Source organism: Podarcis melisellensis (assembly GCF_964234715.1).
Source record: "Podarcis melisellensis genome assembly, chromosome: Z".
NCBI lineage: Eukaryota > Metazoa > Chordata > Lepidosauria > Squamata > Lacertidae > Podarcis > Podarcis melisellensis.
The window spans coordinates 12,981,214-12,995,789 of record NC_138547.1 but is presented as its reverse complement, the minus strand read 5'-3'; the positions used below and the strand labels follow the sequence as shown (position 1 = coordinate 12,995,789).

The following is a 14,576-nucleotide window of genomic DNA, read 5'->3' as shown; positions in this document are numbered from 1 at the left end:
AAACGCGCACTAATGGGTACCCCACCTCGCAAATAATCTCTCTCTCTCTTTTTATATGGGACGTGCCCTTTAAAAGGCGGAGGAGGGAAGTTCTCCTCGCGTGCTCAGTCGTGCCCATTCGCCGGACGGGAGAGAGAATTCCCGCGAGCGCGATGTGCGTCATCGGCGGCCGCCGCCGCCGGACACGTGACGCGGCGCCGCGGCTGCGCTCGGTCGCGCCGGGCGGCCCTCGGGCGGGTAGAAATGACGCGGCGCCGCGGCTCGCGCGCTGATTGGCGGGCCGCGGCTTCATATTGGTGGGGGAGGGGGGAGGAGTTGGTGGCGGCGGCAGAAGAAGAGAGCGGCAGCATCAGCGGCGGCGCCGGCGGTGCGCGCTGCCCCGCCCCCCGCTCCCCATCCTCCTGCCCGAGGCGTGCGCGAGGCGGCGGCGCGTGGCATCGGGGTCTCCCTCCGGCCTGCGCCTCTTCCTCCCCTCCTCCTCCTCCCTCTTTCCCCTTTCCCCCCTCCTCTCCGCTCCCTGCCAGGCCAAGGCCATGACCGACTTCAAGCTGGGAATCGTGCGGCTCGGCCGGGTGGCCGGCAAGGTACGCGTGGGGCCCCGTTGGGCGGGGTGGGGTGGGAGAAGTAGGATTTGCGCGTCTGTATGCGCTGTGCGTGTGTGTTTCCGTGCCCGCGCGTGTTCTGTGTTGGGAGACCCGCGCCCCTTCCTCTATCACATCACCGCCCCCTCGCGCGTCTGACCTGCTCCGTTACGTCACATAGGACCCCTCTGTGACGTCACTGGGTTCATTGGGGTTCCATGAGCCCATTAGTATTATTATTATTATTAAAGATAGAAGGATGCAGGAGGCTGGTTTTAGTTTAGAGGTCCCTTTTCTCTTTTTTTACTCTCTCTTTGCATCTCTCCCTGTAGAGAGTTAATGAGCTGTTCTGTAGAGCACTTCCCGCTGGTGGACCTCAAATGGGGAGATTTCTTTCTTTTCGTATTCAGGCTATAAAGGGGCCTATAGCTCACTGGCAGAGCACATGGAGGTGGCATCTGCATTTTCAAAGAGTTACATAGCAAGTGTTCTGAGAGGTTTCTTTCTGCTTTGGAGTGTGCCTACTGGTTGATACTGACAGATTTATAGTCTGACCTGATCCTAAGTAGCTTCCTATTTTCTTGTGCAGATTTGATACATATTTATTGATACATATTTGTTGTAACTTTCTTTTGTTGTTGTGCTTTTCTGTTTTTGTTTTTTGGAATAAGCATGGACCACAAAGGATGTGTACCAATACTTGGTGCAATGTCTTGCTTTACAGGTTGTTTGGGTTAAGTTTTGTATGTTAATCTGTTATAGCAAAAACTGAAACACAAAACTGCCCTTTAAAGGCTAACTGATTTGTGTGGTATAATATATATTGGGCCAGAGCTGCCCCTCTCAGTTGCAGATTTTGGTCTCTGAGCAAGAACTTGCATTTTACAGTTCTTTCTTCCTCTCCTATCCTACTTCCAAAGGCAAGAGAAAGGCAATACACCCCTTTCTGGCATTTGGACTTCCCAGAAGGCATGTGGACACAATGGTAGGTAGAGATCCCAGAATGCTCAAGGCTAACCCTGGAGCAGCTTTCCCCTGGTTTAGACAAGTGTGTGAAGTATGCCTGGTCAGATGAATGACTTATTTAAGGTGTAAAACTTCTCTTTTTGGTGTAAGATGTGCCCTGGAATAGCTTAAATTGTTGTTTTGCTGAAATGAATGAAGAGTGCCTTGCTAGGTATTGGAAAAGTATCCGCAATATAAAGTATTTAATTACCCTTCCTTTTTTTATTCTAGACAAAGTACACACTGATTGACGAGCAAGACATTCCACTTGTGGAGAGTTACTCTTTTGAAGTAAGAAGCATGTTATCTACTTTATTTCCACATTCCAGGTGTTGAACTCAAACTCCCATCAGGTCCAGTCAGCATATCCAATGGCTGAAGAGCATTGGGAGGACCACATGTCAGCTATTATTCCTCTTGATCAGGGATGGGGAACCTGTGGCTCTCCATATGAACCCTGACCTGACATGGCCAGTAATTAGGGGTAGATCAAAAACAGGCAGGTTGACTGTCTAATGAACCTGCTTTAATCTAACTCATGAAAGCCGGTGGTCTCATGTAATGATTATCTGAATAAGTTGGCAGAGAGAGAAGAGGAGGCATTTTCCTTTGAAACAGCATGTGGGTCATAAAAGGACTCAGCCCGATCCAGACATCTGGGTTTGGGCAAGGACTTGTATGAAAAGTACCAAGTTCTCCAAAGACTCAAGCTGTTCTCTGAAGTAGGATAACCAGGCAAGTTGTCCTTCACTTGCAGAATCAGGAGTTGCTTTACTTTAGAATGAATTTTCTTTTATATAGGCTTCATGTATTTTTAGATTGGATTTTGCGGAGCTTAATAGAAAATGTATTGATCTTGGAAAAGGGGCCGATTTGAAATACACTGACATTACATTCACCCACTCATTTACCTGATATCAACAGGTTCTGCACAAGCTTTTGAGGTGTCTAGGGAAAAATTAGAGACTCGACATGGTTTATATATATCCTCAGGCTCGCTGAACAAGAAGGCTCTGATCTTATATAGAGTGTCTGTTAACTCACCACAGAGTGACTCAAGCACAGAAACTGGGTTCCTGGGGCAGAGCATGCATCTCATCTGACATTTACCATGTCCATTATTGACCCAATTTCTCTCGTCTGATATAGACCTGACTGATTTTGAACTTTAGAGGCTTTACTCAGAGTACCTCTGCCTTCAGATGTTTGTTGACTGGGAACAGTCCCTTGTCTGGTAGCACCCTTTTTCTGAAACATTTTCCCTAGTCATAATTTGCATAGCACCATCATTTAATATCTTTTATGTGACAAGAGAAAACTTTTATTAACCCAAGTATTTAATATTTTGTCATTTATTTGTTTTTAAACATTTCTGTTACTTGGGTTGCAGTTTTCTGTTTTAATGACTGTTACGTTTCTGTCCATTAATAGTTGTACTTACATTTCACTGTGTTTTGTATTTGAAGCTGCTATGATGATTAGATGAGCATACAAATATTTTAAACAAAATGTATGAATGGATGTGTTCTCTGTCTTTGGCCAGGCTCGAATGGAGGTCGACGCAGATGGAAATGGTGCTAGAATATTTGCCTTTGCGTTTGACAAAAACCGAGGAAGAGGCTTTGGACGCCTCCTGCACGAGTTACTGTGGTAGGTATCATTATGCAGGGGATAACATAGCTTCAGGTTTCCAGACTGCTGAGGCATGTGTATGCATAGTCTTTGGAGATGGGCACTATAATGGCAACTCTCACGTGTCAGGGTAAGCCATAAGCCATGGTTTGCTGTGCATGAGCAGATAGCGTCTGTCTTACCTCTCCCCATTCATGGTGGGAAGAAAGAAACCACAATCCCTGGTTTAGCATTGTGTCCAAACCAGGGGTTGTGGTTTGCTTTTCTCCTGACAACCCACAGTGTGTAGCCAATGTTTTTATGATACAATACGATATCTTTATTGTCATTGTCCCATGCAGAACAATGAAATTGAAAAACTACAAAAAACTACATAATACATTCAAAAACACCTAAAAACTCTGAAACCCCATTTTAAAATACACTATACTATAGAGACCCCTTATGCTGCGTTTAGAACCAGAATTGCATTTGCGTAGAAACTGTTTCTCAGGCGGCTAGTCCTGGCCTTTATAACCCTATACCTTCTTCCAGAAGGCAGAAGCTGAAAGAGATCATTTCCAGGGTGTGTACTATCCTGCGCTATCTCTGCTGCTTTCTTGTGGCACCTGGCAGCATAGATTTGATCTAAGGTGGGAAGAGTGCACCCAATTATTCTCTCTGCAGTCTTTACAACCCTGGATAGCATTGTTTTTTCCCTGGCCGTGCAGCTCCCAAACCACACACACAGACTATAAGTTAATACGCTCTCCGCAGTGCAATGGTAGCTTTATGATTCTGATTTGTTTGTGATCTGATTGTGATTTTAGTTTTCTGATTGTGATTTGTTGGAGGTGAAACAAACCATAGTCCCTGCTTTGGACACATCTTCTAAGCCCAAGGGATCATGGTTTGTTTTCTTCTAGTAGGAGCAGAGGGGAGAAATACATTCACAGTAAACCGTTAGCTAAGGTATACTGTGATGTACAAACTGAGCCACCATGTAAAAGGAAAGTGGGCTGTGTTGTGTGTTAAAGTATCTTTACCTCCTCCCTTTTTCTCTCTATAATTTGAACATACAAAACTGCCATGTATTTAGATCTAGGTTGATCCATCTAGCTCTGTGCTGTCTATGCTGGCTGACTGACTGACTGACTGACTGACTGACAGCAGCAGCAGCTTTCCTGGGTTTCAGGCAGGGGACATTCCTGGTCCTACTTGGAAATCCTGGAGATTGAACATGGGACCTTCTGCATGCAAAATGCTCCAACACATCCAAGTGCTACAGGGCTACCCCACAACTTGAAGCCAGGGTTCCAATATCCAGAGACTCTACTGCTGAGCTACGATCCTTTCCCTTTAACAGCTTGGGTGACTTAAAAGAAAAAAGAATTTGCCTGCTACCTAGAATATGCCAGGTGTATTTCTAAGGCATTTCCCCTGATCACCACCCAATTTACAGTGATACCTTGGGTTACAGACGCTTCAGGTTATAGACTCCGCTAACCCAGAAATAGTACCTTGGGTTAAGAACTTTGCTTCAGGATGAGAACAGAAATCCTGCTCCAGCGGCATGGGAGCAGCAGGAGGCCCCATTAGCTAAAGTGGTGCTTCAGGTTAAGAACAGTTTCAGGTTAAGAATGGACCTCTGGAACGAATTAAGTTCTTAACCCAAGGTACCACTGTATCTCTAATTGCAGGGATGCCTGCAGAAGGTCATCAGCAGAAGATCTTAAGAACTGGACAGGGGGGTGGGTGTCCTTTATGCCTTGGGTCCTAAGCCGTGCAAGGTTTTAAATTTTCAGACCCATCACCTTGAAGTCAAAGTAAGCTTGTTAAGCTCTTTTGAGATGTGTTGTCTCCAATGGCCTGGTTAGAACCCTGGTAGCTGCACTTTGAGCATGTTGGAGTTTCCATACTGCCTTCCAAGGCCAGCCCATGATGTATTATAGGAGTCCAAGCAACAAGAAGCATCTGAATGCTTCCTTTCAGGAATTGCAGGTGGCTCATCTTCTCTTTCAGGGAGAGGCATCGGGGGGGCATCGCCCCTGGCTTTCAAGTCGTGCATCTGAATGCAGTGACAGTGGACAATCGTCTAGACAACCTGCGATTGGTTCCATGGGGATGGAGACCCAAAGCCGAAGAAATCTCTAGTAAACAAAGGTAAATTCTCAATAACAGTGTCACAGGCAAGAGGGACAAAAGGGGCTGGAAGTCAAACAACCCCAGAACTTCTTTTTTTGCATAGCCCCTTGATGATTTTTATGTGTGTTTCTTTGCATCTGAAGAAACTGTGGTGCTAAGTTCTCTCTGGCCTGGCCCTAGATGGGAGGATATGTCTCCCACCCTAGGTTATTTATTCCACTCACACAGCAACAATTCTCAAGAATTCCCTTGAATGAGGAATCAGTTGTTAAACTACTCTGGTAATTGTATGTCTGCTAGCAAGAACAGGGGCCTTATAACAACTTTCAGCACCCTTAACAAGCTAAAGTTTCCATAATTCTTTAGGGGAAGACATAACTGTTTAAGACTGTATCAGAGTACTTTAAAGGTATGTTGTGATTGTGGCTACTGTCAACTCTCTGCTTTGAGAGGGTTGGAGTTTTAACATGTTGCTACGGTGCAGCACAAGCTTGCTGCAGAAATATTTAATTTGCTGTTTTTTCTTGAAGGGAACAAAGCTTATACTGGCTGGCGATCCAGCAGCTTCCCACAGACCCCATAGAGGAACAGTTTCCGGTGCTGAATGTGACACGCTATTATAACGCTAATGGGGATGTTGTGGAAGAAGAGGAGAGTTCGTGCACATACTATGAATGTCACTACCCTCCCTGCACAGTGATTGAGAAACAGGTGCGTTCAAAACCAGAAGCAAGTCATGGATAAGACCGTCCTTGTTCTAGGCTGGCTGCTGCAAGTTCACCCTCTTCAGTGTGGTTGCTTCTTTTTAAAAAACCAAAAAGTCCTTAGGCACAGCTAGTGTGTTCTTTGTACCCCCTGCAAGGAATTTCACTGCACCGTTTTTAGCCTAAATAGTTATCCTGGCCAGCGGCTTCCAAGCTTCAGACACGTCTCTCTCTCAGTGGTGTTCTGTGAAGTACAACTGACTTTGTGCTACCATTCTATTTGGATAACTCTTCACCCTACCTCTCGGTGTGGAAAAGTCAGAGTTGCCCATAGGCCAAACCCCCCTTTTCCTATCCCACTTTTTCTTAGGACAGGGTCATGGGGAAACAAGATCAGAATGAACAGCTCTGGTTTTAAACCTCACTGAAGTAACTTTGTTGTATAGAAAGATGGATAGAAGTCACCGGAAAAGATAACCTGTACAAAGGGAATCTGTTCCTCTGATGACAGTTTTGGATGCTTTTGTGGAGGAAAATATGTAAATAGGTCTGTGGATATAGAAGGGTCTCCAACTCAGCAGGAGAGCATCGGTTTTGAGTCCTAGATTCAGTCTCTTGCTAGAGCTGCGAAAGATCCCTGCTCGAAACTTTGGAGCACTTCTTCTGTGCAACATGGGCGGTACACTGAGCTGGGCCATACTAGTCTGATTTGGTGTCAGGTAGTGTTCTATGTTCCAAAGCCATAGTTATAAACCCAGGGGTGGGGAACTGCAGCTCGAAGCTCCCTCAGCCCCAGCCAGTCTGGCCAGTGCAGTAGGTGGGGGTGGCGGGTGGCACAGCTCCCTATCCTTGTTGTAGACCATGAGGGAAAGAAATTGAGAGTGCAGTCCTGTACATGTTTACTCATTCCCATTGAATTCAGAATGTCTAAGATTGGGTGGGGGTGGAGAAAAAGAAGACGATACTCATAATGAGACCTTCAGGTTCATAAACAAGAGAAATGCACCAATGGGGGCTAGATAATATTTTATCCACAATGAAAACCAAGGCAGCATTTTGTAGGGTTCCCAGACTGTTCTACCCAGATCCTGACCAGGCCTGCTTTAGTTCCTACAAAGATTGCCCTGGGACTGGCCACCTTAGGACCCTTTTGGTTGGCTTGCTTTTGTGGGGGATGCTTTTCTTTCTCTAGGGGCCCTGAAAAGGGATACTGATTTTTGTCCCGTACTCCTCTCTCCAGTTACGTGAATTTAACATCTGTGGGCGGTGCCAGGTCGCACGGTACTGCGGCTCGCAGTGCCAGCAGAAAGACTGGCCGGCCCACAAGAAGCACTGTCGGGAGAAGAAGCGAGTCTTCCAGCAAGAGCTTGGACCAGAACGATGACCAGCTGGCTGAGGCCTTAGCCCCACAGGGCACCTTCCCAGAAGGTTAAGGAGGAGGTGCCCACTTTGCACGGACTGCTCACTTGAAGCCAGAGGCACTGACAAAAAGGAGAGAGAGAGAGGAGAATTTTTTTTTTATATTTGAAAAGACAAACCAATCCCTGTGATGCTTGAGGAAAGGGACTGACTCTTCCCTTCCAGTGTTAAAAAAAGAAAACGTCTGAAGCAAAAAAAAAAAAGACTACTGGGGAAGCTCTCCTGCTTGGAAGCTTTCTGTTATTTATATGTTAATATGTTTGTAAAGTTGTGTACAGAGTTTTTTTGTTTTTGTTTTTTTGTTAGAAGTTCTCTTGCATAGGACTCATTTACTGTAATGTTCAAGTGAGAACACATTGTTGGTTGAAATAACTGTCCAGTAGCAAAAAGAGAAACAAAAAAAAAAGCTTTTCTTCCCCCTGTGGCTAGGAGAAGGCCTGGGGAGATATCTTAGAACATCAGCAGTTAAATCTGAACAACTCTGCATGGAAAGTTGTGTTTTCAAGTAAAGGATTGGAATGGATTGGCTGCCTTTTTTGCTCTTTTAAACACTTGAGCAGCTGTGAATGATTGTCCACCACTATCAACAGCATGTTGCTGGTCTGTTCCCCCCCCTCCCCATGAGTGACACTTTCCTCTGAAGATTGCAAAAGCCGCTGAGCTGCTTAGCTGCTTCCTATCACAGTTCTTCCCATCTGTTTGTAGAGGCAACCATACTCCCCCCATCCTGGTTGTCATAGTTCCTAATGATATTTCCACCACTCCACAAGGAACCATGGGCAATAAGGTAAAGGTGCAAGCGGGCTTCCATAAGCAGAGGTTTGGGATTGGTGACTGATGACCCCATTTCTCATTGAAAGGCGTATAGTCATGGGAAAGTCTATATTGGCATGTCACTGTTGAATTTAGGCCGGTACAGCATTGTTAGTCCTCCCCTGCCCTTTTGTCCTGCTGTAATCTTTTAAGATGAACAAGGAATAGGTTCTTATTGCAGCATCTGTGTGCCAAACCATGACTCTCTGCCATACTCTTGCAGACCTACTTGGTGGCTGCCCCTCCACATCTCTCCTCTGTCCCCCCCCCCCAAACCCGAGTTTAGGGATAGGGAATCTGCCCTTCCAGATGTAGTTGGACTCATCAGCTTCAATCAGCATGGTTGGGGATGACGGGAGTTGTAGCTCAACAACGTTTGGAAGGCAACAGATTCCTCATTCCTGCCTCTGGTGACCTAAACCTTTTAAAAGTATTGTTAATACCTTTTTTAAAAGGCAAACTTGCTTTGAGTAGTTTAAGTAGGTAGAATAATAAGCTGTGTATTCTCTGAGACAGGCCAGTGGTCCAGTGGAGGGATGCTGCTACATTTCCCAAAGCAAGGTATTTTAAAGTTGCAAAAACTAAGTGACCCTGCACGTATCTGTGTGGAACTCCATGAGACATTTGACTTAAAACCAGGTGTCTGTGTGACAGGTTCTATTTATGCCCATACCAATATATGGCTCAGAATTGGGGATGGGTGGAAGAATGTAATCGTTTACCACCATCAGCAGTAAGTGGAAACAGACCTGATATTTGACCCTTGGTGTGTACAAACATAGAAGACCCCGTCCATGTAAATCATGGGGGGAGCATGGTTCTTGTTGAGACTACCTCCACCCAGCCACAATGAGCCCATGTGTTGCTTTCTGCTATTTGGTAAGTCCAGGTACGCCAGTTTCTAAGTCCAGAGTAGGAACCTATCCTTTTCATCTATCTATAGTGTAGGGATCAGTAACTGAAAAGCCTGTCAACCAATTCAGTCTCCATGAAAAGTACCTTGTGGCCCTCCTAGCAGCAACCTGGATGTTAGCCAACTAGGAGGGTTTTTGGCATTTCACTGTGGGCTGGGGTGGTGGTGGCATAGGCGTGTGACCCACCAATAAAAATACAGTGGTACCTTGAGTTAAGAACTTAATTCGTTCTGGAGGTCCATTCTGAACCTGAAACTGTTCTTAACCTGAGGTACCACTTTAGCTAATGGGGCCTCGCGCTGCCACCCCACGATTTCTGTTTTCATCCTGAAGCAAAGTTCTTAACCTGAGGCACTATTTCTGGGTTAGTAGAGACTAGCCTGAAGCGTATGTGACCCGAGGTACCACTGTAGTTGCTGGGCAGGCCTGTACTGCAACCTTAGCAGAATGGTTTGTAGGCAGCTTTCCATGATGATGCATCTTCTAGTTGTTTTGGACTAGAGTTTAAATCAACTGAGCCCTGCCAGCTGGGCCTGATGGGTGTTGTAGTCCAAACCAGCTGGAGGGCACGAGATTAAGAGCATAGGAAGAGACCGCTGGATCAGGTCAGTGACCCATCTACTCCAGCATCCTGTTCTCACAGTGGCCAACCTGATGCAAGCAGGACCAAAAGCACTCTACCCACCTTTGGTTTCCACCAGCTGGTATTCAGAAGCCTTCCTGCCTTTGACAGCAGGCAGAGCATAGAGGCATTGTGGCTAGTAGCCATCAATAGCCGCCTCTGTGAATTTGTCTCTAATCACATTAAATTGGTGGCCATTACTGCCTTCTGTGGAATCAATGTTGTAGAATGCAAGTTTAGGCATTCCTGACAGTGGCCAATATTTCTCTGCACAATATTTCCCTGAAGCACCCCCAATTTGAGCCTGTTTTTCAAGACTTATCAGTCAAAGGAAATCATTGCTTCTTGGGTATACTTGAATCTGGCCACTTATTTCTGTGTTTTGCCTGAACAAGGGAAATGTGTCGCTTTTCTCTCCCACCCTTTACCAAAGGGATACTTGAGTGGCTAGCAGAAGAGCAGGATAAGCAGAGAAGAGAATAGCTGCAGCTATCAAAACTCAAAATACGTACAAGAGATTTCTGAAGTCAAGACCTTTTTGTTTTCAGTGCATTCTCCCATACAACTGTATTTAGTATATAAACAACATTGTCTCTTCCATCTCATTTTAAAATTGTTCCACATAGGCTTTGTGCCTTCCTCGCAGGTGCCTTCATATCTACACTTCCAAGCAGCAGTAGTTTGCTCCACCTCATATGTACATAAGCCAATCTTTATTGATTGCCCAACTTATGGTTGTTTGTTGAATTTTGTGTTAAAGAGCCTGAATGGAGGCCTGTGTTAAGGGTGTGGCATTTCTGCATTTGTGAACTGCTGTATTTAATGCAACCTTTGCCAACCTGGGAGTTGTAGTCCAAAATGAACTAAGAGGACACCAGGTTTGCAAAGGCTGATTGGTCTTTACCTGTGCTCCTTGTATAACATGTGCATCACCTTATTTCTGCCCCATGCCTGTTGTGGGTCGGTAGGGAATGGGTTTCTCCTTTTGCATGTGTATTTTAAAGCACCTACAACCACCACCACTACAAATCTACTAAGCACTCACACTTGCCTTGTTTAGTTTGGACAGTTCTGCTGCCTGAATTCTTCCCATCCAAAAAATGTCCCCATGGGACTACTTCCTCACACAACAGATTTAGGAGGGGTTTTTTGCATGCATGTTCTAGTTAAGTGTGAAAGCAGCTTCACCCTGTAACATGTTTTTTATGGCTTTGGTTCCTAGGATTGCTCTCCCTGTGCCCCTGCAGCTCCTCTAAATTTTTAGGATTTGTGGCCAGTGTGGTGTGGTTAGAGTGTTGGGCTAGGACCTGGGAGACCAGGGTTTAAATCCCCACAGTGGATGTCACAGTCACTGCCTCTCAGCTAATCTACCTCACAGGGTGGTTGTGTGGGGATTAAAGGAAGAAAAGGAAAGCCATGTAATGCCACCCTTCGCTCCTTGGAGAAAAGGTGGGATATAAATGCAATACAATTATAGAAGCCACAAGTAAGCCACTGTGAGCAATTCAGGTGAACACAGTAAGTACCATATGGAAATAAATATGTGCATTTGCTCATGCAAAGCAGGCATTGTCCTGATCCACTTTTGATCTGATTTGCATCACACACAACAATGTGAATATTTACCTATTCACCATTTTTACACAGTGCCAGTGTGGTTAGAGTGTCAGACTAAACCCGGACCAGGGTTCAAATCCCCACTCAGTCATAAAGCTCACACTGAGGTCACAGTCACTGTCTCTCAGCCTAATTTATCTCACAGGGTTGCTGCGTGGGGATTAAATGAGGAAGGGGAGAGCCATGTACACCACCTTGAGCTCGCTGGAGAAAGAGAGGGGAGTATAAATGCAATCAATCAAATTGTCTGCAATGTTATTTGAAATTAATGGGGAGTAGACTCCTCCTGAAACATTTTGCGGATGGGCTGAAGAAGCCGAGATGCCAAAACTGTCCAAAATAAACAAGACCCATTGAAACAGGTAGGACATGTGGCTCTAAAACATCAGCACATTGATTTCCACAAAAATGGAAAAATGAAGACTCCCCCCCTCCACTATAACTTAAGGAAAACCATCTTAATGATAAAACTTACAATATGAGAGAAACACAATAGATAATAATAAAACAAATTTATTGAGAGGTTGCCTTTGTTTTTTACATTTTTTGAATGCCAATCCTCTAATCTATTCACCATACTTTAGAGTTTTGGTTTTGTTTCTTTATTTTTTTGCTTTGCAGCTGTCCTTTTCTCCTACATAATGTCATTTATTTCCCTCCTTTTCCACATCGGCCACCCGGGGGTCGTCAAAATGAAGGCGTTGGCTCGGTGTTATGTCTGGTGGCCTAACATGGATAACGCCATCACTTTGTGGGTTGCCTCCTGTCAAGCATGCCAAGAGTCGAGACCTGCGCCGCCGGCAACTAAGGGCAACACCTGGGAGATGCCCAAGGCACCCTGGTCAAGGGTGCACATCGATCTTGCCGGCCCCTTTCCCGGCTAGACTTTTATGGTAATGGTGGACGCTTATTCCAAATGGCTGGAGGTGGCCCTGATGCCCTCCACCCCTACCGAAGCCATCATCCGGGTGCTGCGGGGCCTGTTTGCAACTTATGGGTGTCCTGATGTCCTCGTCTCGGACAACGGACCTCAGTTCAAGTTAGGCACCTTTGAAAGGTCCCTCTTGGGGCTGGGCATCCACCATGCCCTAATGGCAGCATTTCACCCGGCCAGCAACGGGCAGCAACAGAGAATGGTGTGCTTCGCAAAAGAAGCACTGGTGCGCCTAGAACAGAGGGACTGGCCCAAGCCGGTCACTGAAAACTTGCTCGTGCAGCACATCACCCCTCATGTAGCCACAGGGCGGAGCCCAGCTGAACTGCTAATGGGCTTCCGGTCTCCGCTTGACCAGCTGCACCCGGACGTTGGTATGGCCAAGCCCCTGGGCTGTACTAACATGCCACGGCCCTTTATTCCGGGGAATCAGGTTTTGCCTGGAACTTTGTGGGGTACATTCGTTGGGTGCCGGCCACGGTAGTGGGAGTCAGGGGGCCCCGTTCGTACCAGGTGGCACTCCAGAATGGACACCTGTAGCGCTGGCACATAGACCAGCTAAGGCACAGGGTTGGGGATTTGGACATTACCGCTGTACCCCCAACTGTGGCCCCAGCTCTGGAGCAGTTGCTAATGGAAGGCAAGGCTCCACATCTTCCTCACAAACTGAGGTAATGGAGCTGAGCTGAACCATTTTGGTGGGTCTGCCTGGCTCTCCAGAGATTTGGACCACTGTCGTGCCTGACCGCCCACCGAGTCCGCTCGTGGCAGTTCCTTCGACAGCAGTGGAGCCAGGGAACTCTGGCTCAACGCCACGTTTGGTTGCACCACAGTCACAGACAGAATTGGGCGGCCACCCAGACTCTGGTACTGGCCCTCGGCAGTCTGGCAGGGTTTCCAAGCGCCCAGCTTATTTAAAAGACTATGTTCACTGGACAAACTGCACATGTAAAGCTGTATGGTGAATAGGGTCAATTAATATGCTTATGTGCCTTACTGAAACCAATAAGGGTATTGCTGTATGTAATGAAACCACTATGATTGTAACTAATGCCTTATCTCGGTGGGGAGGGGTGTTATGTGTTGAAGTTCTCACCCTAGCCACCAGGGGTATTGTGTATATAGTTTTCACTCAGGTCCACATCAGTTAATTTAGGCGAGAAACCCTGGGTGGTGGTTGTTACAATGTTGACAGCTGGCTGCCTATAAAAGCAGGCCGGCTGAACTGTCCAGTTCAGTTCAGTTCAGTTCCAGCTTACTTATAAAGAACTACTTTGGAGAAATCTCTGTGTTGTCTGCTATGTTCTCCCACTACTTAATATAACTTGCTTTATTTTTTCTTGACGAAAGATGTATAACAGTCTTGGCTACAAAGTATAATAAAATATTAATAAAATTATAAACACATACACACAACAATATTTAACACATTGGAACACTGATTTCCAACAGGCCTACACCATGCAGAAAAAGTCTGTGGAGGGGGGAAGTTCTAGTGGGGTGACTCCCAGGCCCCATTTGAGCTTCCCAACGTGGAGCCCTTTCATTGCTTCTATCCTTTTTATTTAAAAAATATTTTTATTGATTTTTTAAAAATAAAAATCTAACAATTAAAGATGCAGCTCACTCATAAAGTTCAAGAATCTGTAGTAGAAATATATCAGACCCTCCAAATGTCTCTATTTTCCAGGGACAGTCCCAAATTTACAGAAGATGTCCCAGTTTCTGACCTCAGAATGTCCCGCTTTTCCTTAGGGCTTCCCTATTTTCACTGGACAAATGTTGGAGGGTATGGGAGGATGTCCCTATTTTCATTGGAGAAATGTTGGAGGGTATGAAATATGCAGTAAAACAAAAGAATGGTCAGGGTTGGTTGGGGGAAGGGTCCAATTAGAAGCAAATTAGAAGCACATTTATATATTTATTAGCAAGAAGTAGATGCCATGTTTTGAGTTCAGACATTGGTGTATACAGAGAGGGATATCTGGTGAGATGTGGGATTTTCATCTGTATTTCCATTCAGTCACCAGTAGACTTCTGAATGCTAGATGTGGATTCTAAATTGTGCGGGTCATCTGCTATACATTCTGTACACTTAATTTGACATCCTGCCATATGGCAAAAAAATTGTGTCGTTTTGTCCTCCTGCTACTCTTTAAACAGGCAGGTTTTCCCCCAGTAGGGTTATTCCCCACACTTCACTGTGCCATG

General features: G+C 45.7%; 1 protein-coding gene across 1 annotated transcript; it reads left to right on the top strand.

Moving 5' to 3' along the window:
- Window positions 1-285: 285 nt before the first annotated feature.
- ZMYND19 (zinc finger MYND-type containing 19) lies at window positions 286-7,988 on the top strand. Its single transcript, XM_081896840.1, has 6 exons — window positions 286-584; window positions 1,818-1,877; window positions 3,130-3,236; window positions 5,220-5,360; window positions 5,873-6,053; window positions 7,287-7,988. Exons 1-6 carry the CDS (start codon window positions 534-536, stop codon window positions 7,428-7,430), a joined length of 684 nt encoding a protein of 227 aa, XP_081752966.1. The 5' UTR covers window positions 286-533; the 3' UTR covers window positions 7,431-7,988.
- The last annotated feature ends 6,588 nt before the right edge of the window (window positions 7,989-14,576 follow it).

What these genes read in the sequence shown, in the direction of transcription:
- ZMYND19 (XM_081896840.1), top strand. Translation starts at nt 534, where the DNA reads ATGACCGACTTCAAGCTGGGAATCGTGCGGCTCGGCCGGGTGGCCGGC. An exon ending in TCGGCCGGGTGGCCGGCAAG is followed by an intron (nt 585 to 1,817) that starts GTACGCGTGGGG and finishes TTTTTATTCTAG; the next exon opens with ACAAAGTACACACTGATTGA. An exon ending in GAAATCTCTAGTAAACAAAG is followed by an intron (nt 5,361 to 5,872) that starts GTAAATTCTCAA and finishes TTTTTCTTGAAG; the next exon opens with GGAACAAAGCTTATACTGGC.